This window comes from Mangifera indica, chromosome 17 (assembly GCF_011075055.1).
Source record: "Mangifera indica cultivar Alphonso chromosome 17, CATAS_Mindica_2.1, whole genome shotgun sequence".
Classification (NCBI taxonomy): Eukaryota; Viridiplantae; Streptophyta; class Magnoliopsida; order Sapindales; family Anacardiaceae; genus Mangifera; species Mangifera indica.
Genome location: NC_058153.1, coordinates 5,833,199 through 5,856,355, shown reverse-complemented (window position 1 = coordinate 5,856,355; position 23,157 = coordinate 5,833,199). Strand labels below are relative to the sequence as shown.

The 23,157-nt window shown below is 30.4% G+C and overlaps 1 protein-coding gene across 1 annotated transcript; it reads left to right on the top strand.

Moving 5' to 3' along the window:
* Positions 1-13,775: 13,775 nt before the first annotated feature.
* Positions 13,776-16,401, top strand: LOC123200057. The gene is made up of 4 exons (XM_044615154.1): positions 13,776-14,127; positions 15,090-15,133; positions 15,349-15,649; positions 15,907-16,401. Exons 1-4 carry the CDS (start codon positions 14,064-14,066, stop codon positions 16,221-16,223), a joined length of 726 nt encoding a protein of 241 aa, XP_044471089.1. The 5' UTR covers positions 13,776-14,063; the 3' UTR covers positions 16,224-16,401.
* The last annotated feature ends 6,756 nt before the right edge of the window (positions 16,402-23,157 follow it).

The following is a 23,157-nucleotide window of genomic DNA, read 5'->3' as shown; positions in this document are numbered from 1 at the left end:
TTTAGAAGTATTGAAAATATAATTAATTAAAGGATTTTTTTTTTTTTTTTGCATTTGCAGGTTTTTTTTAAATAAATATTTTAGGGGCTTTCATATTTTTAGGCCATTTATGATATTTCCAAGAGGTTTTTGTAATTTTATCTAGGGGCATTTTATATTTAAATTTTTAATATTTATGGCCGAGCCAAACCTAGACTTACAAGGATTGAAGGGCTCACAACATGACTCAAGGCCCTTGTCATGCCTTTGCAAACTTTTAGCTAGCCAACTAATATTTAAATGATTTTTAATTTTTAATTAATATTTAATTATTTATAAATTTTTAATTTTTTAAATGGGCTTTACACGAAGATCGTTGGCACGAGCCACAAAATTGCAGGTTTTGCTCTCATGGGTCATGCCAAAAAAAAGGGGTTTGGATCATGTCGAAAGTTGATCTGACTCCTTTGACATGTCTATCTATAGGGGATTTATAAGAGAGACTTTCATAATTTTATGACTTTATTTAATATATTTGAATAGTTGTTGGAAGCTTTTATATTTAGTGTTGATGTGATTTATCATCACCAATTGATAGACATAATTAATGCGAAAATGATACGATGAGAGAAATAAAATATAAAGAGATACAAATAGTTTTCAAGATGGTTTGACTCAATAGTAGAAAACGTACGTCCTCAATTATGTTGTTGATAACTTTGTGAGAATGTTCTAACCTATAGTGAATTAAAGATTACAGAAACGATGCCCATAGAATGACTCGAGTTTGGACAAAAGTCCTAATAAGAGTAGTTAGAATTTTATGAGAGTCTTCTTATCTATTTCAGAATAATGTTAATTTAATCTTAAGTATCAAACATAAGTTGCATGAAGCTATATATTCGATTTGCTACTTAACTTTTTTCTCTTGCCCCTTTCTCTTCTTCCTAAATGATTTTTCATATCTATAAGATGAATAGAAGAGACGTTTCAAATTTAAATTAAAAAGATTAACTTCCTAATTTGTTACATATCAGAGATAAGATAACTATCATGTCTTATAAGATAGGAAGTTATTACTTTTTTATCATACGTGTGCAATACAAACATAATGCCAATTAGTAGATCATTTTCTCTAAGTGAGTTATGTTTATTTGTAGGTCAAATTGCGGGTTATTTCTTCTACAGCTAATAGCTTCTATGGAAGTTTCTTTGCATGCTATATTTTATTGTATAATAATCGCCCCTAGTTTCAAAAGTGCAAGCAAAACTTTGAAAACTCTTAGGCTTTTTGCTTGCATGAGTGTCACATGGAGATTTCAGATCCTCTATGATATATTTGTTAGTCTAGCTGTCTGGGAATCAATCAAATTGACGTACTAGTATAACACTCTTTTCTAGACAAATACCCTATAAAAGGATTATACTTTTGAAAAGAAAATTTTAAGTACTTAAATCATACTTATAATATACATAGGAAAAAGTCCCAAACTCCATTCATATAAAAATTTTAATAAAAGACAACTCAATTGAAACATTAAGAAACATACAAAAGATGTCTAAAGAAATCAAAATATAACAAAGCATCTATCGGAACATGTATGAAACAAAATACAGATAACTTAAACTCATATCATAACCATATATATCTCAAGGTAAATCCCTCTTGTTGTCTCCTCTACCAACAACAATTCTTTTGTCACCATGTCACTCATTTTATAAGTGCAAAATAAAGAAAAGAAAGAATGAGTGATAATGTAGTACCTAAAAGTACGTGTCAAAGGAAAAATAGTCTTTTCATGTGTATGTGTGTTCTATTTGAATGTTGCATAGATTAAGACTTCAATTATGCATGTTTAATGGATTTTTAAGCTGATGAACTATTGTACATAAAGGGTGCACACTTATTCTTTTGTTGTTAAATCAACAAAGCGGATAATGTGTCATGTCAAAATATTTAAATAGGGATGCATAACTCTGCATTTCTATTTTGCATGCCAGTACAATAAATTTTTGTATGAAAATTTACATAAAACATGTTATTAACTCTTTAAGGATTTTATCCAGTAAATTCGTAAGTCATTCTTATTTGTGAAGAGAAAGAGATTTAAATGGAAAGTTTTAGTGACTTGTAACAACTCTAACGATGTCTTTCGGTGAGAAAGAAAAGAGACCAAACGACATAAAATGCTTCAAGCAGAATCCAAATAAGTTGAGAGATTCTAGATTATGTTGCTTTTTTTTTCATTGTGTTGCTAATTATTTCAAAATGACGTTATGTGAATATGAATGGATGTGAATAAATATATGTCTATAATGTGTGTGTGGGTGTGTATGTGTGTGTGTGTGTGTGTGTGTGTGTGTGTGTGTATTTTGCATGTTAAGTTAAAGTGATGTATGTGATGCTTGATTTGTGGTATGAAACCTTGTAAGATTAAAGAAATTGTATGTATTGAGTTTATGTACTTAAGACTTAGTCCTGAAGGAAATTACAAATGTTTAGGGTACTTATTAGTATCGAGCATGCTTTGATAGAGAAAAAAAACTAGTAAGGCATGAGAGAGAGCTTGACGTGAATGCTATTACAAACTTAAGTCAAGTTAGTGGCTCCAGATATATGCATGCTAGATCACGACTAGAGTTCATAAGGGTTATGAAGTGGCACATGTAAAAGTTTCTTCCTACATTGCCCGTAGTAAGGCCTACTAGTCCATAATAGAACATAGTACCTACAGTAAAGTATACTTGCTTGTAGTAGAGCCCAATTATGAGATAACGATCCAATGGTGTAAGGAAATGAGACTACCTAATTAGCTTACATGGCCATGGTGCCAAATTCTTATTCAACCTAATCTGATCGATATAGATACCTAATTCAAGTAAAGTAAATGTTTTCACCCAAACATGTATGAAGATAAAGGGTTTTCCTAGATTAGGTTTCATTGAGAATCTTAGATGACGGAGTGAGACCATAACCTGGAAGAGTTTACAAGACCTTAAAGCTTCCTGAGTAAGAGTTTAAGCCTAATAGAATCCATGTCATCTAATATAGAGTCCTTAAGGGTACTTTTGATGGCCAAATTAAGGTGGAAAAGTCAAAGGTAGAATGAAGATTTAGTAAAAGTTAAAATAAAGTCTCCTACTTATTGAATGATTATCATTCATTCCTTTAATTTCCTTGTTTTATAGGTTTAGGTGATCGTGGCGGTAGTGATGCAAATTGTGGTCAACGAGCTTAAAGATGACATGTGGGTATATTAGTCATATTCTACTTTGTTGTACTTTTAGTTTATTTATGTTTAATATGAAAGAATGTATGGAGTTTTATGGTATATTTGCCACACATATTATGTTTAACATGGTTGATTTTATTTAGATACCTTTTCCACATTTCCATTGATGTTATTAATAAAGGGTATTTTTGACTTTTTATTGAATTATATGTGAATGAATATCAATATTTTTTAAGTGTTGCATGTTCATTTAGTTAAGTGTCATTTTGCTCTAGATAGTAATACTACTAGAAGGGACTATTACAAGTTGGTATTAAAACATGATTTTGGTACTCAAATAATGTCTTAAGTTGTGGGTAGCTAAGTTTAGTTAAAAAAATATGCCTTTCATGTTATATTGACCATACTCATTGTTGATCATTACAAGTTTAAATTTGATTTCATACCTATTAAGTTATGTTTGAGATTGATTGTTGTGGTTTTTATAGGATTATGAAGAGATTTTAGAGGATTAATAGAAATAGCCAAAAAGGTGACCCACAAGAGGCGTAAGATTTGGTGGTAACTCCCTTGCCCTTCCATTTGAAACTCAATGTCAGTAATATCAATAGTTTTATAAGAGAGGAGTTGAGGGTGCAAGACGACAGTGAAGACTTAGCTACGACCTATTTATAGGCTATCCAACATGTATCAACTTAAAAAAATTTGTAGGCACTAAGGATCTATCAACAGTTGAGGAATGATTTGAGTTGTTGAGAGTGTGATGTCTTTATTTAAGATGACAAACAAGGAGAAAGTTAAATTATGCCACCTATTTGTTCAAGGTAGATGCCAGAGTATGATGAAATTTGGCCAAGGAGATTGTGAAAGTATTATAGATGACATGGATTAAGTTTAACGTTTGTTTGACATTGAATACAAGAGTGCTGATAAGACTTATGTGTCAGCTCTCTTTACTTTGACACAGAGAACAAATTCAGTTAAGGAGTACACCATTAAGTTTAATATATGACAAACAAGGAGAAAGTTAAATTATGCCACCTATTTGTTCAAGGTAGATGCTAGAGTATGATGAAATTTGGCCAGGGAGATTGTGAAAGTATCATAGATGACATGGATTGAGTTTAACGTTTGTTTGACGTTGAGTACAAGAGTGCTGATAAGACTTATGTGTGAGCTCTCCTTACTTTGACACAGAGAACAAATTCAGTTAAGGAGTACACCACCAAGTTTAATATACTAGAGAGGTTTGCCCTATGGGTAGTGAGCATTGAGTTGGGAAGGATGAAGAAATTCATTTATGGGTTTGATCTATCCATAGTCCAAGATGTTATGATGAGAGCTCAGTGTAACACCTATAAATGTGTCTAAGGATAGTATGGTCTTTTTTCATTTTTGTACTAAGTATATATGTATTTGGTGGTATGTACGACTGTACATCTTAGAAGTGTATGCCAACAGATACATAGCCAAGGGCAACATTGTATTTTGCATTGAACACAAGAATTAGTTAAGTGTTTGGTTGAGGTACCACCATGCAAACATGCAATGCATGTTCATACCTTCGAAAATGAGAGGTACACCTATACATGCGATGCATGCTCTATAAATGTATGATTTATAACTAGTAATAAAAAAAAAGAAAACTGTGAAAATTAAACCCAAAGCAAAGCATCTTTGGTTTGTATTGTAGACTGTAGTAAGGTGATTGACGAAATTTCACTTTCTGGATACATGAGATGCACCTTATCATGTGATGCTATGAAATTGGGCCAAACAAATCAGGATCGTCGACCCATATTCGATAACAGCTTGACCGCAAATGGAGGGCATATTATATATGGACCCCATGTTGATAATCTGAACTTTGGTTGTAGTTGTTCTTTCACAATTCATGTCGTTTTGAGATTTACCAAAACTTGACATAATTGTCCTACCATTGAGTGTTATTTTCTCATAAGGAATATAAATTTTGATTTCGATATTCTTGTTACTTAAACTTGATAATTACAATACCAAAAATATTCTTTCCAAGGTAATATTATGTGTATATATTTTTATATATAATTTGAATATACAAACTATATGTTATATGTGATTAAAAATTATTTTATCTTTAATTTAAAATCATCTAATTGTATGACAACACATAATCTATATACCCAAATTGTGTATATATATATATATATATATATATATATATATATATATATATATATATATAGTTTTATTGCTCCTTTTATGTATATTGATAGATATCATTTGTTTTAATTTTGGTCAAATTGAAACAATATTTTATTGTAGAAAATGAGAAATAATAGATTAAAGTCTAACTACTTTTTATGTACAAATTCATCTTCATTTGTTGGAGATTATCATCACTTATATGAAACATAAAATTATAAAAGAATAAACATTCTTAATAACAAAATGAAATTATCATATTTTATGTTAAAACTTATGATTTTTATGGTCTCTTTAACTTAATTATAACCAAAACCACAAATCATAAATATGAACATTTATTAATAAAAATTTAGGAACCATGGAAAGCCATGGCTAACTTGTTTTTATACATGGAATCATGACCCGAAAACCCAATGAGGTTCGCTTATAAAAGATAGTTTGAGTAACAGAAGAGTAAAATTTCAAATATAAAAGTAAAAGTTTAAATTGTCTTCAACAATATTTCAAGATTAAACTCTCGATTTATTAATATAGTAATTGTAGAACTAGTTATTTGATCTTGAATTTGATTTTTATGGTATGGTTAGTTAATCATGAAAGAATACTTTGGACTCAAATAAGATTTCTTCCTTTAAAAAAAAAAAGCCTAAATGTGATGCAAAGTGGAATACTTCACGCTTAAGTATGCAAGAAGAAAACAATACGGGTCCACACACACACACACATATATAAAATAATCGGGGGCTCCATCCGTATTTAAGGTTCGAACATAAGTCTTCACTTTAAAAATTTTAATGTTTCATCAATTTTACTAATATTTGAAGTAGTGGATCCATATATTTAAGTTCACATATCAGTTTTTTATAAGAAAAACATAGTAAAGGGCATATTTTAAATAAATAATATATTTTCTTCTTGAAAGAGTTGTTTTTTCTTTTTCTTCTATCAATAAATGTTCGAATTTAAGTCTTTACTTTAAAAATTTTAATGTTTCACTAATTATATTAATATTTGAAGTAGTGGATCCATGTACTTAAGCTTACATGTCAGTTTTTTTATAAGAAAAGCATAGTGAAGGGCATATTTTAAATAAATAATTTTTTTTTTTTTTTGAAAGAGCTGTTTCTCCTTTTCTTTTATCAACAAAAGTCACCATTCATTGCTAAAAACTTATGCTAGGTGTCTACTCTAATCCATAAGTAAAATATAAATATTGGAAAAATGTGCCCTCTATTTATTCTTCTTTAAAAGAGGAAAACAAGAATCCCCAGATGGGAAATTATAATTAAAAAGTAGATGAAAATTTGAAAATAAACAAAGGGATCAAATGCTTTTGGTTTATTCTTTGTTAAAATTAGGATTTATTGTAAATGGTGTGTTGAAAAATAATAGGACTTGTAATGATTAATATTATGCATTGATTGCATTTTGTCATATTCTTGAAAATCATGCAAGGAACCTTCATATGTTAAAATCTTTTTGGATTGGCCCATAAAAGAAATAAAAAATAATAATAATTGGGCCAATCTTATCTTACCATGCCTTTGATAAGGTAACTTCAAAAAAAAGTACTTTGATACCATTTTACTTTTTTAAGGTTGGCTCCGCTGATGAAATTTCCCTTTATTCCTCTTCTTTTTGGTTTATTATTACAAGGCCAAAAGATTTCTTCCCACCTAAGGATGGTTGAACCTCTAAATTAGTATTTATTAAGTATTAAAAACTTAAACTCTTAGTCATAAGTGATTAAAATTAAAAGAATTAGTTAGTTTTAAGGTAAAATCTTTATTTAATTAAAATATATTAAAAGTAATAAAATTTTATCTATTTCCCTCTCCTGATTTATAAAATTAACAAATTTCCCTTATGATTAAATTTTGAATCGTTACATTTTCCCATTTACTAAATTTCCATTTCTTCAACAATCTCTCCCTTTGATGCTCTTTCCCTTAGTGATCTTTTCTTTGGAGTCTTTATCATCAACAAAGACATTTCATCATCAGCTAATACGCTTTGTCATTGTTGATGATAAAGACAACAAAGAAGAGGTCATTAGGGGAGAAGGTTGCTAGGGGAGAGAGTACCGAAGGGAGAGATTGCTAGAGATATAGAAACCTAACAAGGGAGAATGTAATATTTCAAAGTTTAATTCTAGAGAGAAAATGTTAATTTTCCAAACTAATAGGGAAAATGGATAAATTTTAATTATTTTTAATAAATTACTGGTTTTAATTAACAATTTTATCTCTGAAACTAACTTATTTTATTAATTTTAACCGTATAAGGGTGAGAGTTTGGGTTTTCAATAGGCCAAAGGACTATTTCCCACCCAAGGCATGCTGTTTTCCTAAGTTTCCCTCCGTTAACTGTAAAAATCTCATTTATCTACCTGTAGGCAGTTAAAATTAACGGTTTCAAGGGTAAAATCGTTATTTTGTTTGTATTATTAAAAATAAACTTAAATTTGATTTTATTTTTTCTTCATATACTCTAAAAATTAACAATTTCCCCCAATCCAAGTTTTAAAAAATAACATTTTCCCCCATAGGGTTTCCAATTTTTAGATTCAAATTTCAACGCCGTTTTTTCCTCTTCGACAACCTCCAGGCGATGCCTCTTTCTCTCTGATGTGGCCTCCTTCTAACGGCTCTCCTGGGCATAGTAGTCGATGAAGACGAGGTCTTCGTCGACAACAAAGACTTTTTGTCGACGAGAAGTCTTCGTCGTTGACAAAGACCTCGTCTTCGTTGATGACCACGCCCAAGAGAGCCATCGGAAGGAGGCCATATTGGAGAGAAAGAGGCATCATCTGAAGGTCACTGGAGAGGAAAAAACGGTGTCGGAATTTGAATCTAAAAATTGGAAACCCTACGGGGAAAAATGCTATTTTTTAAAACTTAGGTTGGGAAAAATTATTAGCTTTTAGGGTTTGGAGGGAAAAATGATATAACTAATGGATTCAATTAATTTTATTAGCCCATGGGTGGGTAAATGAGATTTTCAAAGTTAACGGAAGGAAACTGGGAAATGCACAGACTTTGGGTGGGAAATAGTCCCTTGGCCTTTTCAATAATAAGCAGGTACCAATTCCTGGATCCAACAAACCTCAGGTAGGAATAAGTCTTTTGGCCTTATTACAATAAAACTATATGTATACATTTTGAATATACAAAATGAGTACATAAAGGATGTATCTATCATGTGATTAAATGGTTTTGAATTAATAATAAAAACAATATTCATTCACATGATAATAAATCATTAATATGCCTATTTTACATATTCAAAATATGTACATATAACATTACCCTTATAATTAACTTTGAAGTAATGAGTTTGGTACGTCTTAGTTGTCATATGCTCCTTTCATAATTTTGTTACTGGTATCTGATGTGATACTTGTAAATACAAGGAACTGGATTTCATAAATGAGTTATTTGTTTTCAGAAATGATGATGACGACATATGTTTAGCCTAACAGTGCAACTACACATACAATCCTTGGAGACGAAATATTTTTCAAATTTGACCATGGCTAAGGACATAACTAACATTATCATAGGTTTTGAAAATGCAATTAAAGGAAGAGTTCCCATAATATTGAAATATGAAACTAAAATGCATATTCTTAATGTCTTATATTCAAATAAATCTAGAATAAATCTACTTAATTTTAAGAATATAAGATATAATGTATACTATATTGAAATTCTGAGTAAAAACAATACAAAATTTAGTTGTATTAATCGTGGTGCTTATAGTCAAAGACAAGTATTAGAAAAGTTGTTTACCTCATAATTTTTATTATATTATATAATTATAATGATAATTAAAATTTACATTGTCTTAAACTAGAAGTTTTTTAATCCAAAGATTTTTATGATTTGACACGATCATTTCTATTACGCATGATTAATAATCATGCAAAAGATTAATGAAAATTTACATGGACACCTATTAAGAATCCAATGTGTTTTATTGTCCAATGGATTTGTTCACAAGGAAAATAATGTAAGTTTATTACGGACACAAAATATCACGTAGCATGGTGGAAGCAAAAACAAAAATTGAATAAACAAAACATTCATCCATAATATTCTACTGGATCGTTTTATAGTTCATGTTATGCATAGTATTAAATCAAGCCACCATAGTGTTTAGAATTCTTCCTTAGGTTACAGGCTCTTTCTTCTAATTTAATCAACATAATGACGAGTGTATCGCTCCCTGATCCAACATAGCATGACACCAAGATATCCACACGAAGCACACAAGCAAGGAAGAGGTAAGGGAAGGCCTTATAGATCTACTAGAACCTTTAGGAAAGAGATATATGGAGAGAGTAATTGAAAATTTTGACAAAAATTTGAAAAGATTGCAATATAATTTGTTTATATAGACTCTTATGAATGATCATTCATCGGTCATTTATTGCCATTTATACAAATAATATCATATCACACCATATTTGACTTGATAATTAGGATATTTCATAAGATTATCTGACAAATTCCGGGACAACAAACACTCATTCACTCACTATATATGACCATTCATGTAACTTGACACTTATCTAATATTTAAAATTTCTTTATCAAATTGAAATAAGTCAATTCTCTAATATTCCATTCCAACCCCTCTATTATTGGGATATTTTTGTTCGAACTCTAAATAGATAAAGTCATACTTAAAAGTCCAACTATCCTATGAAGCTTGTTACTGTTTATTCATGTGACTTGACATTTATTTAATATTTAAAATTTCTTTATCAAAATTGAAATAAGTCAATTCTCTAATGTTCCATTCTAACCCCTCTATTACTATGATATTTTAGTTTGGCCCTTAAATAGATAAAGCCATACTTAAAGTCCAACTATCATATGAAGCTTGTTATTGTCATTCAAGATTTTAGGCACAATTCACTCCTTACAACCCCAGGCCTTTAGATATCATGATCCATCTCTTTTTTGTGTGACTCTTAGACTTTTTGTCATGTTAGTAATTGTTGGACTTTTAAGTGTTTTGATGATGATAAAAATATGAGTTAAATATGTTAATATGTCCAAAGAATGTGTAAAACATTACAAAATGGACAAAGTGTGAAGATTACAAGAATAAACCTTGAGAATGACCAACACATTAAGTGGCATAATCGATTCATGAAGAAAAATAAGGTGTTCATCAAGTTGTGTTAATGTCATTCCTTAGTCATGTACACTTTCGAAATTTTAACCAACTACAATATGGTCACGCACAAATGTTCCAATCAAGCAAGCTGATTGTTCTTGACCAAATCCAAGTCATGCACAAGGAAATTAAGTCGGTACTGACCAAGTATCAAAACATTCAAAGAATGCTCAACTTAGAGAAAGTCAACCAATCATGTCAACCGTTCTAGAATCCCCATGCCACCTATGCTTCAATTTTTGTGAAGAGAGCTAGAGATGAAGAATCGTTCTTGCATGTCATGCTTGGCCAAAGTCAAAAGTCAATGAGACTAAAAGTCAAGAAAAGTATATTGACCATGTTTATGGGTAGGTTAACAGTGTAAAGAGCAAAAATAAAGTGTTAAGGAAGTTGTGCAGTATCCCATTTGAGTGTTATCTAAGCTTCTAGAATTTTCAGAAGTTAAGGTTTTGAAGAGGATACCGACCATTCCATCAACCATATTGACCATTCTTCAAGTGACATGAGCATTTAAAGTTGATCGTTGGGAACTTTGACCAAGGTTGACCTTTAGCTATAAATAACGGTATTGACCTTGCTATCTAAAAGTGCCACTTGTTTCGTCATAGTTTCAAGTGCAAAATGCCATTTTCGAAAGTCAATGACTAGTTTTTCAAACTCAATAGAACTATTGCAATTCTAGCCACTCAAAGCTTATAAATTGAGTTATTTTGAGTTGCAATTTTTAAAAAACTCACTTATTCTCCTCCTCTGACTAAACCAAACTCAAATTATTGAGAGAACACTTATACACAAATTTGTGTAATATGTCTTTGAGAGACTTTAGCACACAAAAACTCTTGTATTTAAACACTTGTGGGCGAAATCTCGTATCAACTAGTGTATTGCTTGCAATCCTGAATAAATTAAGTGTAAAGAATTCATTCAAGTGATAATGGAACTCCAACAAGATTTGTTTGGAATAGTGGACATAGGAAGCCTGCAAGAGAAAACTCTAAATGACTTTAAATACTGAGATTTTCTTATCCCTCATCTTTTAATTCAAGTGATAATAGAACTCCAACAAGATTTGTTTGGAGTAATGGACACAGGAAGCCTGCAAGAGAAAACTCTAAATGACTTTAAATACTGAGATTTTCTTATCCTTCATCTTTTAATTCATGTTTGCAGTAATTGTTTGTTGATTGAATTTTAATTTGTACTTTCATTTTTTAAAGAACCTATTCACCCCTCCTCTAGATTCTTTTTAACCATTCTAAGGGGCGTTTGGTTTGGGTAATGTTTTATTACCAAAATAGAAATATTACCTTAAAGATAAATTACTTAAAAGATTACTGGGTATAAGTGATTACTATGTTTGATAAAATTTGATAAGTATAAATAATTATGTTTGGTTAAATGTAATAAAAGATTACTAGTAAATTATTTTACTTAAATACCCTTGATATAATTATTTTTAAATATTTTTCATATTATTTGTCATATTAATTAAAAATAAATTTATTTTTGTCTCAAAAAATTAATAAATACTAATATAATTATAATAAAATCAAGATTACCTTGGTAATCTTTAAATACCTAAGGTGAAAGTGGTAATCAGATTACCACCTATATTACCTGTCACGTCAGCATAGATAATAGAAAATTACTGTAATATTTTATTACCGATAAATCAAACAAGGGAATAAAAGATAAATTACTAAGGTAATCTTTAAAACCTATAATCAAACGACCCCTAAGGGTTTTTCAATCATCTATATTATAATTCAAATGGTAAACTATTTTTCTAAAATTTATCAACCCCAATTGGATTGTTTTATAAATCAAACCAAATCATAATTTTTCAACATTTGATTTGATTATACAGTTTGAATCGAATTACAAACACTCTTACTTATAACAACCAAAAATAAAGGCAATAAGGTGGAGGGGAGTTAATAGGGGCGTGCACAATTCGGTTTAGTGCGGTTTGAAGGTTTTTTCAAATCAAACTAACACAAATGGTTTGAAAATTTTTCAAACTTAACTAGACCATTTTAGATTTCAAACTAACCCAAACTAAACTAAAAAAATATAGTTTGATTCGGTTTCAAACTAAACCAATTAAAACCATTCTAAGGGTTTTTCAATCATCCATATTATAATTCAAACGGTAAACTATTTTTCTAAAATTTATCAATCCCAATTGAACTGTTTTATAAATCAAACTAAATTTTAATTTTTCAACATTTGATTCGATTATACAGTTTGAATTGAATTACAAACACTCTTACTTGTAACAACCAAAAATAAAGGCAATAAGGTGGAGGGGAGTTAATAGGGGTCTGCACAATCGGGTTTAGTGCGGTTTGAAGGTTTTTTCAAATCAAACTAACACAAAATGGTTTGAAAATTTTTCGAACTTAACTAGACCATTTTACATTTCAAATTAAACCAAATTAAACTAAAAAAATATAGTTTGATTCGATTTGGATTACAGTTTAAACCAATTAAAATCATTCAATTTTAAATATAAATTATTTAATAAAATTAATTTAATTATAATTTTCCAAAAAATAAATACGAACTATATATAATATATCTTGTTAAGAAAATGACAAAACAAATATAAAAATATAAAAATAAATTATAAACATAATTCCTTATTGAAAAATTTTATTAAATATAGTTTTATATATATATATATATATATATATATATATATATTAGAAAAATATAATTTATCTTTTAATTTAAAAATCGTTTAAATTATAATATAAGTTAAAAATGTTGTGACCTGAAGTCCCACATCGCTCCCGTGCAGTCTACTGAGTGTGTATATAGGCAGGGGCCAGAAACCCTTCACTCAGCAAACGCGTTTTAGGAATAAAACCGTGCAGGCCTGAAGCCCAAAATAGACAATATCTGTTAGGTTGTTTATAACACGTTATCAGCACGATTTGCAATGGGGGGTGTGTTGTGCCCTAAAGTCCCACATCGCTCTTGTGCAGTCTACTAAACGTGTATATAGGCAGGGGTCAGAAGCCCTTCACTCAGCAGACGCGTTTTAGGAACAAAACCGTGCGGGCCTGAAGCCCAGAGCGGACAATAACTGTTGGGCTGTTTATAACAAAAAACTATTTTTAAAATATTTATTAACTTGGCTAAAACTACTTTACATATCAAACCCTTATTTTAAGCAGTTCCATTTGATATTATGATTTGAACATCTGGCTTAAAAGGAAAACAGTAAGCCAGGCCATCACTTCCACCGATTCTTTGGCCACTGAAGCTCGATCAATCGCTTCTCTAAACCCAACCCGGAAAATGAACAATCATCCATCCTCTTTCTTTCAATCTATCCATAAAATTTTCTCCCTTTATTTTCGCAACACAACATAACATAACCCTTTCATTTCAACTCTTTTCAAAGCCGTTAATACTTTGCAGTTCCTTTTTTTTTTCTTTTTCTTCATTTCCACCATAGTCGTTATTATTATGGGTAAGAGAAAGCAAAGTGCTGACAAAACAAAGAACAGGAATCATCTTCCTTCTTCCTCGGGTACCTTTTTTTTTTTTTTAAATTTTTTGGTGGGTTCTATCTGGTTTTAAAATGAAAAATAATGTACAATTTTTAGTGGAAGGGAAGGGGATAATTAATTTGTTTGATTATTGAAACACGAAGGTGTCTGAGTAGGGTTTAAATTAGTAGATTTTTGGAGGGGTTTTAATTGTTTAACGGGAAATTTTATAATGTTAGTTCTTGTAGAAGAAATGGGGGTTAGGGTTGTGTAATGTTTAGTTGACTGTCATAGTTTAATGAGAGGTTATGGAAATTGGCAGTAAAATATAAGAGAAGGAAACGTTTTTGTTTCTTCTTTTTTGCATCTAGACTGATGAAGTTGCTTGAAGTAACTCTACCCAACAATTCTGTATTTTTCTAGCATTGGGGAATACCTTTGCAAATTGATTTTTTTTCATTAATTTCTTAATGGGTTGATTTGTGATGTGTCTTGCCGTGCCTCTTCAATGTTGTTTAGTTTCATTGGATTCCTTTCATTGAACTCTTTTAGCTATCTTAGCGAAATTAATCCTATTTAGTACTATTCTTTTGTGCCTTGTGAATGCAATTCTAGTTCACTGATAATTTCTTTAATATTTTACTTACCAAGTAATTGATCAGAGATTGTTCTAGTATCCAACTATAGTCATTTTAAATTAGAGTATTTTTGTTCCTGCCATTCATCAACATGTAAAGGTTCTGCTCTTGGCAATACTTCACACTGCTTTTTAGAAATTTTACTTTTGTTTGCTATATATATTTGTTCTTTCTCATGATATACCATTGTCCAGACCCTAGGATTATCTTTTTTTTGGTGAACCAATAATTGCATTTGCTTTCCATGCTTGATTTGTAACGACTATGTGGATCTGGTTGTTGCAATGTATAGTGACGAGATTGTAGTTGTCTGAGGATTTCTTTGAGTACATTAGAAAGCTCACTTTTGCTCCTTTTAATGGCAGGCATTGTTCCGTGCTCTTCTGAATTGCAAGAATTGTCTAAAGAGGTTCGCTGTTATTTTACTTTCTTCTAATACAACATAATATTTGCTTCATGTTATTTCTTTGTTTTTTTTCTTTTTTTTGCTACTTAATTTCTTCATTGGAAGTCAGTGGTAATTTTGGTAAAGTTAATTTTACTGGATTTTATGTTCTTCCCCTTAGTTGAAATCTTTGGCATCTGACAGGATCATAATTGTGTCTTAAATTTCATTTATTTTAGAAATCTTCACTTTTAGTTGAATCTAGTGAAAACAAGCTGTACACATCTAGCATGGATATCACCGATAATTCAGTGAAGCTGTTAAACACCCACACTTCTCTTTCAAGCCATCATTACAATCTTGGTCGTTCTATATTCATAAAAAGATCACGTCATCACTATGGCCACCACTACTCTCGGAGGAACTCTGTTAACCGTGGCAATGCATCGAGTTCTCATGGCAAGGGTCCTCCTTCATGTGATGGGAGACTGTTATATAAGTTGTCTACTCAATGCAATGCAGAGTCTGGACAGAATGCTGGTAACATGTCTATCTTTCATTTTATTTAATATCAGATGTATGTTTGGATTAGAGGAAATTTTTCATTATGCTGAATTATGAATATAACATTGCACTTAGGACAGCCTTTTTGTTGCTAAGAAATTTGATTTTGAAGACCAGTGGAGGAAGATATTTGCTTGGCTTTGTATAATTTCTGGTTTTGATCAGACAAGTTTGAGTTTACCAATTTCTGGATATAATTCTTAGAATATTAATTATATTGTCCAATTTTCCAGAGAACAGCGAAAATCCATTTGGTAGGCCTGAGAGAATGAGGTCCAGTTCCTTGGTAAAGGATGCCTCATCAGCGGATGCGGTGAAGATGGTATGTGGGATCTGTCAGAAGCCGTTGAGACGTAAACCTTATCTTCTTGGAATCACAAACGCTGTTTCTTCGGGTGATTACTGTATTGTTGGTGTTTTAGTTTGTGGTCATGTGTATCATGCAGACTGCCTGGAAAAGAGAACATCTGCAGAAGAAGGATGCGACCCACCCTGCCCACTGTGTACGAGTGTGCCGTTGCAAGTTGGGTCATCAGGAGCACAGGAATAGGTTGTACAGATGACTTTACATCTATGATACTAATGAAAGAGAGCATATACATATTATTAGATGGAAAAACTTACTCGGATTTGTAGACAGTTCATGTAATCTGAAACATACTGTTGTACGGGCTAGAATTTAGGCTTTGCATTATAATCAAGTCTTAGCCACCAGGAATATGCAGAAATTTAATAAGACTTTAAGCAATCCTTAAATTTTTAGTAAGACTTTAGGCTATAAACAATTAAAGTTAATTAAACAGTTAATTTTAAGTGTAAGAATCAAATTAGGGAACAACGGTGATGTGATATTTTGTGATTAGGTAATTTTGAATAAAAACAATATTATACGTATCCACTTTAGGTACATAAATGTATATACACTCATATGTGTTATCATATGATTGAATGTTATTTTATCCTTAATTTAAAATAATCCAATCATATGACAACAAATATAAATGTGTAAATATTTGTGTATTCAAAATGGGTACACATAATTTTATTGCTCTGATACTATGCCTAATTTGATATGAATACATGGTCAACTTTCAGGAGAGTTTTCTTCTCTTGTTTGTGTTTACATTTGGAGATGGGTCTCACAAGAATTGCCATGTAAAGGAGCTTAAGATTTAAGATTGGTTTGACTGAAATTAGCTTTGAAAGCATTTAGGTCAATAAGGGGTCAGTAAATAGGGGTTATGGTATCGGTCTACGGTTTACGATTGGTAGTTGGGTTTGAAAATGGTTTATAGGGAAGTGGGTTAGGGTTCAAACGTTGGGTATATGGTTTAGTGTTTAGATCAAAAAGGTTATGTACATAGTGGTTGGGGCTTTTAGATAAGTCGGTCGAGCATAGGAATTTGCTTAGTGTGATGAAAAAGGTTTTGCGTTTGGAAATGGGCATACAGTTTTAGGGTTTAGGCGGGAAATAGATGTCGAAATAGGGACGTTTGTAAGAAAGTGGTTTAGTTTACTGTTTGAAAAATGGAACTGGAAAATGGTTTAGGTTCAGATAATGAAAGCTTAATTGTTGTATATGTGCGTTCTTAATTTTAATATAACATATTGCATGTGTACTTGTTATTTGTTAAATGTTTTTTTGCATGAGTTCTTTGGCAATGCTTACTGCATAAGTTCTTTAGCTGTATATAGTTTCTCTTATATGTAATAACACTGTTTTTTTCTATTGTAATAACATTCTTTCTCACCTAAAATTTGTTCCGCAGTTTTAAATATTATGTATTTTGTGTCTAGTTAGTAAATATGCATATTATTTGTATTTCTCATTATTTGTTATTACACATGTTTAAAAGAATTTTTAAACTCAAAACATATTAAACCATATTTTGCATCATTCTTGTATTAAATCCGAATTATACGTTGTATTTTATGTTTACTAAATTTTCTGAATTTTTAGCTAAACTTAAAGTATAAAATTGTCCCTTCTATTTTTAATTATTTACGAAAATATCATTGTCTTTTTAAAAAATCTCAACAACATTTATTTCTTAATTCATAACCTTAATTTTGCTTTTCCTCCCCTGTGGCTTATACAAAATTTGAAGTTTGAAATCCAAGCTGATTAATTTGTTTGTTTTTCCTAACTGATCGGTATGTTATTTTTTGTACAAGGAATTTTGATTATGTATTATGTTATATTAGATTTAATAATTAATTAAATATTTTATATTTAAATTGTTATATTGATTTTCAATAAGAGATTCGTGAAAAGTATTAAAATTATTATGATATTGCTGTATTTTTAGAAATGTATTATTGACAATGTATCGTATTAAACCTATATATATATGTTTCGTACTTTTTCTATATGAAATTTTATGAGTTTTTTTTACAAATGTATTTTTTTATTATTCGTTGTATCATACTTATATAATTCACATACTGTTTTTTTTTTGTTCTTGTATTTACTAACTAGGGTTTTGTGTTCTTTAATGGCATGTTGTTTCTATAACGTTAAATATGAAGTAAATTGTTTTGCTCAATTGTGTATACTTTATCTGTTACATGTAATTACACAATTTTATTTGTTGTTGTATGTGATTAGGTGTGTTGTAATTGTTATTATATATATTTGTATATATATATATTTGTATGTATAAAAGATTAGAGACGTTAATTGGCCAAGCCATTGCTGTTGATGATTTAAAAAAATATATTTTTAAATAAAAAATATTTTTTAAAATAATTAACAGGCCAACTCACAGACTCAACCTGTTACTGTAGGGCTTGACCCAACCTTATGTATAGAGGGTGGGGTTGGACCATGGATCTCATACTTTTATTGGATCAATTGGCTATATGGGCCTTAGACCTGGTGGGTTGTATAAATATTTGTGCATAAATAATGTTATATTACTTTGAAGATTATGTTTTCTAAATACCAAGTTTATGGGTTATTGTGTTGGCAAATAAATGCTCTTCTATCGGATGAAACATACTATGTCATATGACAGTTGAATAAGTATCATTCGACAGCACATTCCCTACACTAGATCGAACCAAGGATATACAACATATTCTTTTTTGCCAAATAATTGTTCTATTATGTTAAATATAATGTTATTTGTGTTCTTTAATGGCATGTTATTAGGTTAAATATGATGCAAATTGTTTTATTCATTTGTGTACTATATGTGTTACATGTAATTGCATTGTTTTATCTTTTGATGTATGCATTAAGTATGTTGAAATGGTTATTGCTTGATGTATAGGAGCAAAAATAGTAAACTATTTTTGTATGGATATTGTGTTGTATTACTTTAGGGTTTGTTTTTTCAGGGTTATCAAAATTGAACCAAATTATCTGATTCATTCAATTTAATTAGAAACCCATACTTAATTTAGTCTGGTTTGTATGTAATAAAAAATTAGATCAAAACCAATAAACCTGAAAAATTTTTTAAAACAGAGAAAAAAACCCCACTTTCAAACTTGTCTTTTACATGCACTAATATTTTAATATTAAAATTTAAAATTAAAAGGAAAAAAAGTTAAACCCACCACTATAGGCTACAAAAGTGCAACTAGACTTCTTTCAAAAATCGACACCCAACAAATTCGTTAATGATTTTGGTAGTAGACTTGTAGACTTGAGACTTGAGATTTGTCTAAAAATCTCATACCTAATACAAAAAAATATTTAACTAAAATTATTCATAAATACAAACTGTATCTCTGATTGAAAAAATTAGAAAAAAAAAATAGTTTACAGAAGTGGCGATTTTTCAGCCAGAGATACATATTGTATTTATGAATAATTTTAGTTAAATAATTTGTTGTATTAGGTATTAGGTATAAGTTTGCATTTATTTTGGTTAAATAATTGGCCAAAAGACTTATTCCCACCCAAGGTACAGCGGAATTCTAAAATGAAATCCTTCAACTTTTGAAAACCCAAACACTATCCATAAATAAAATTTCGTTGAAAAACTCAGTGAAAGTTAAAGGTAAAACCGTTATTTAACAAAAAAAATTTAAAAACATAAAATTCATTACATTTTCCCTTTTAAGTTTTAAAAACTAACAACTTCACCTTTATCTAAAGTTTTGAAACTTTGAAAAGTAGCATTCCCCCCTCCCCTCAAACTTAGGGTTTTCTTCTTCTCCACTCTGGCCACTAGTGACGGCGCTTTCAATCCTAATCCGTTGAGAAAAGTCCGTCTATCTCTCCCTAACCCATGACATTATTTGGATTCATCTGGATTGGATGAATCTAGATGAAGCATTGAAGAGTGATTCTTCATCTAAATGACGATGCACCCAGACGAAAATTGTTTGGATTTCTAGGTGAAAATTGTTTGGATTTCCAAACGATTTTTATCGATCTGTGTTTAGAGAGGAGAGGGAGAGAGGCTAGGAGGGAGGATGACCAACGGTCGAAAGACGACAGTTCATGAGTGGTTTTACCCCTAACCCTAACTAAGATTTTTAATAGAAATTATCTCATGAATGGGTATTTGAGTTTTTAAAAATTGGAGAGTAAGACTTTACTTTGGATGGGAATAAGTCTTTTGGCCTAAATAATTTGTTAAACAGTTGGATTGACATGACTTTTCAATCCTTATTGTTGTTTTTCTTTTTGTTTTATTATTTTTTATTGTAGGATATGATGCAGTTGTGATCAACCAGAGAAGCTTGAAGAATCGATTGAACTTTTGCTTTTGAAACTTTCTCAATTACAGGTCTGAATAATTTGTTTGTTTAACTGTAAAGTATTGGTTCTAATTTTGTTTGTTTTGCTAAAAATATGAAATTTTGTTGGCTTGTGAAATTTTTTCATTTAGTGCTTTTACATGCATTTATTAGTTGTATATAACGTATTAGCATATTTGAGCTTCTTGTGTGTGTCAATTATTGATAAGTGTTTTTAATATATATCAAGGTCTACACTGTCTTGTGAAGTAGTTGCCAGAGAGCAAACATGTTTTGAACACTCCATTGGAAAAAAAATAATGTAGCATGGAAGTATATTCATTAGAGAATTAATTATAACCGGAAGAAAGTACTAATATGTGAATTTTGTCAAAAACAAATAACAGATAGAGGTATTAATAGAATGAAACAACATCTAAAACCTCCAAAAACGCAAAAATGTAGCATGGAAGTATATTCATTAGAGAATTAATTATAATGGGAAGAAAGTACTAATATGTGAATTTTGTCAAAAACAAATAATAGATAGGGGTGTTAATAGCAGTTGAAGACAATTGGAGGATGACAGTTGAGCATATAAGATGTCTCAGAACTACCACAAATGAAAATAATAATGTAAATATTTTCTCTCCTCTAATACACAAAACTACAAAAACCAAATACAGAAAAATTTGTAGAACCTCCAAAAACGCAAATCACAAAATCAAGAAACAAAGTACATAACAAATTGTGTTGGAAACTAATAACACGCTTCGAATCGCTCTCAATGCGAAACAAAAAAGAAAGTAGCAACAATTCGGGTATGTTTTTACTGTATTTTGATTTGCAGAATCTAACATGAATTTGTCTACATTGGTATCCAAGTCTAGTTAATGATTATGTTTATTATTCTGTAAAATCTAGATTTTGTGAATTTTTTGCTTAAAATTGGTTAAAATTAGAATTTTGGGTTTGAATTAAATTGAACAAAATTGCATGTAATTGATGCTTAGAAACATGTTAGGATGATGCTTGATTTGTGTTGCATGATTTGAAACTTGAATTGAGTGAAATTTTGGCAAGAATTACCCAAAAAACCAGGACATACACTGTGATGTTCAAGTTACCATTTCACTGGATTCTGGTGATTTTGTCATTGGAAAATGGTTCCACTTAGATGGTTAACATGGCATCTTTAAAAGCCCTATTGCTTCGCAACTGGTAAGTGAGTAGAAAACAACCAATTGAACACATATCTAATTAGGTTCATTGGTTAAAAACGAGTTGCAATTAGGTTGGCAAAACCTGATTGCCTGACCCATTTGGTCAATAGGTTACCCAAACCCATTGTTCAACCAAGTGACCCAAACTGGTCAACACCCACCCTAGCCAATTGATTGGTCAATGATCAATGTTCATCGATCAACAGTCAACAGAGGTAGATCAATAATCAAGAGCTTGACAACGACATGTAGTGACATGTGAAGGCGTGTGGCAACATGTGTAGGCTAGGTTTCAATAGTTGTGACATTGTTCTAACGTGTGAAGGCTCATAGAGACACTATCTCGACACATGAAGGCATGTGAAACCTTGTTTTCAACGCGTGATTCCTCTTACCAATGCATGATGATGATTTGATACTTGGATCGATGTATAAAATAAACCTAGTGGGTCATATGCCTCTTAAAAGCATGTGAGACCTCATTCTAGCTCATGTAAACACATAATGGTGTTTTAAAACACATGCTTTTGATTCATGCAAACATGATGACAAAGGACATTACATGAAGTATAAGATAAGACCATTTGATAGTCTAATGCTATATGTTAGGACTATATATATTATCAATATTTAGACTTGAAGGAAAGTCTCATACTCTTAACTAGGAAAGAGATGATATATGGTCTAATTATGTTCATGTCTGACCATTTGATTCCTATAATACATAATCTTGTCTGGCATAAGAATGTGAAGAATTTTTTGGATTATGTGGATGTATTACAACTTGTTGAAGAGTGACACATTGTAATGAATGTGTGAAAATTCATTGTTTTATTATTATTCCTAAGTCAATGAAGTGCATGACATTTGGGTTATTGTAAACAAAATAAAAACTTTATTAATGGTAAAGTGACTCAAAGAATTGTACGGGATAATGAAATAGTCCTAGTTATAGTGATAATGCATTTGTTGTATCACATATTATAAATGTTAAATGTGAACATTTTGAGATTTGTGAGATTTAATGAAATTCTCATCCAAAATTAATATTGGCGTAATTGGATTGAATTTTAAAATCTTAAACATTTGAACCATAGATTATGGTTGTGAATATAGTGAACTTTTAATTTTATGACTTATGTGAAATATTTTAAAATTTAATATGGAATTACGACAATCAATGTGTATTTAATTATATTAGTTAATGTTGTATCTTATATGTCTCTATGGTCAAATTAACCATGACATCAAAAAATATTTTAGTTGATTTGAATAAAGGCGAGAAACTGAATGGAGATAATTATAACATATGACATTTAAAGATGCATTATGTCATAAGAGATAAGTAAAAGGCCTTAGAGGCCGTAAATTGGGTTATGGATGAGCCACAACTAGCTTAGGGGCAAAATCCAAATAATGCTCAACACAAATGTGATATAGATGTATATCACGCATGAAATTAAAAAAAAAATGACTCTATTGCGTGTGGTATCTTGATAAGCTCCAAGAATGATGATATGGTATATGAGTATCAACAATACCAAATTGCTTACACCATGTGCATGG

Excerpts from the sequence above, each read along its gene's own strand:
- LOC123200057 (XM_044615154.1), top strand. The coding sequence starts at position 14,064 with ATGGGTAAGAGAAAGCAAAGTGCTGACAAAACAAAGAACAGGAATCAT. Across the intron at positions 14,128-15,089 it reads TCATCTTCCTTCTTCCTCGG|GCATTGTTCCGTGCTCTTCT; the intron begins GTACCTTTTTTT and ends TTTTAATGGCAG. Across the intron at positions 15,134-15,348 it reads TGCAAGAATTGTCTAAAGAG|AAATCTTCACTTTTAGTTGA; the intron begins GTTCGCTGTTAT and ends CATTTATTTTAG.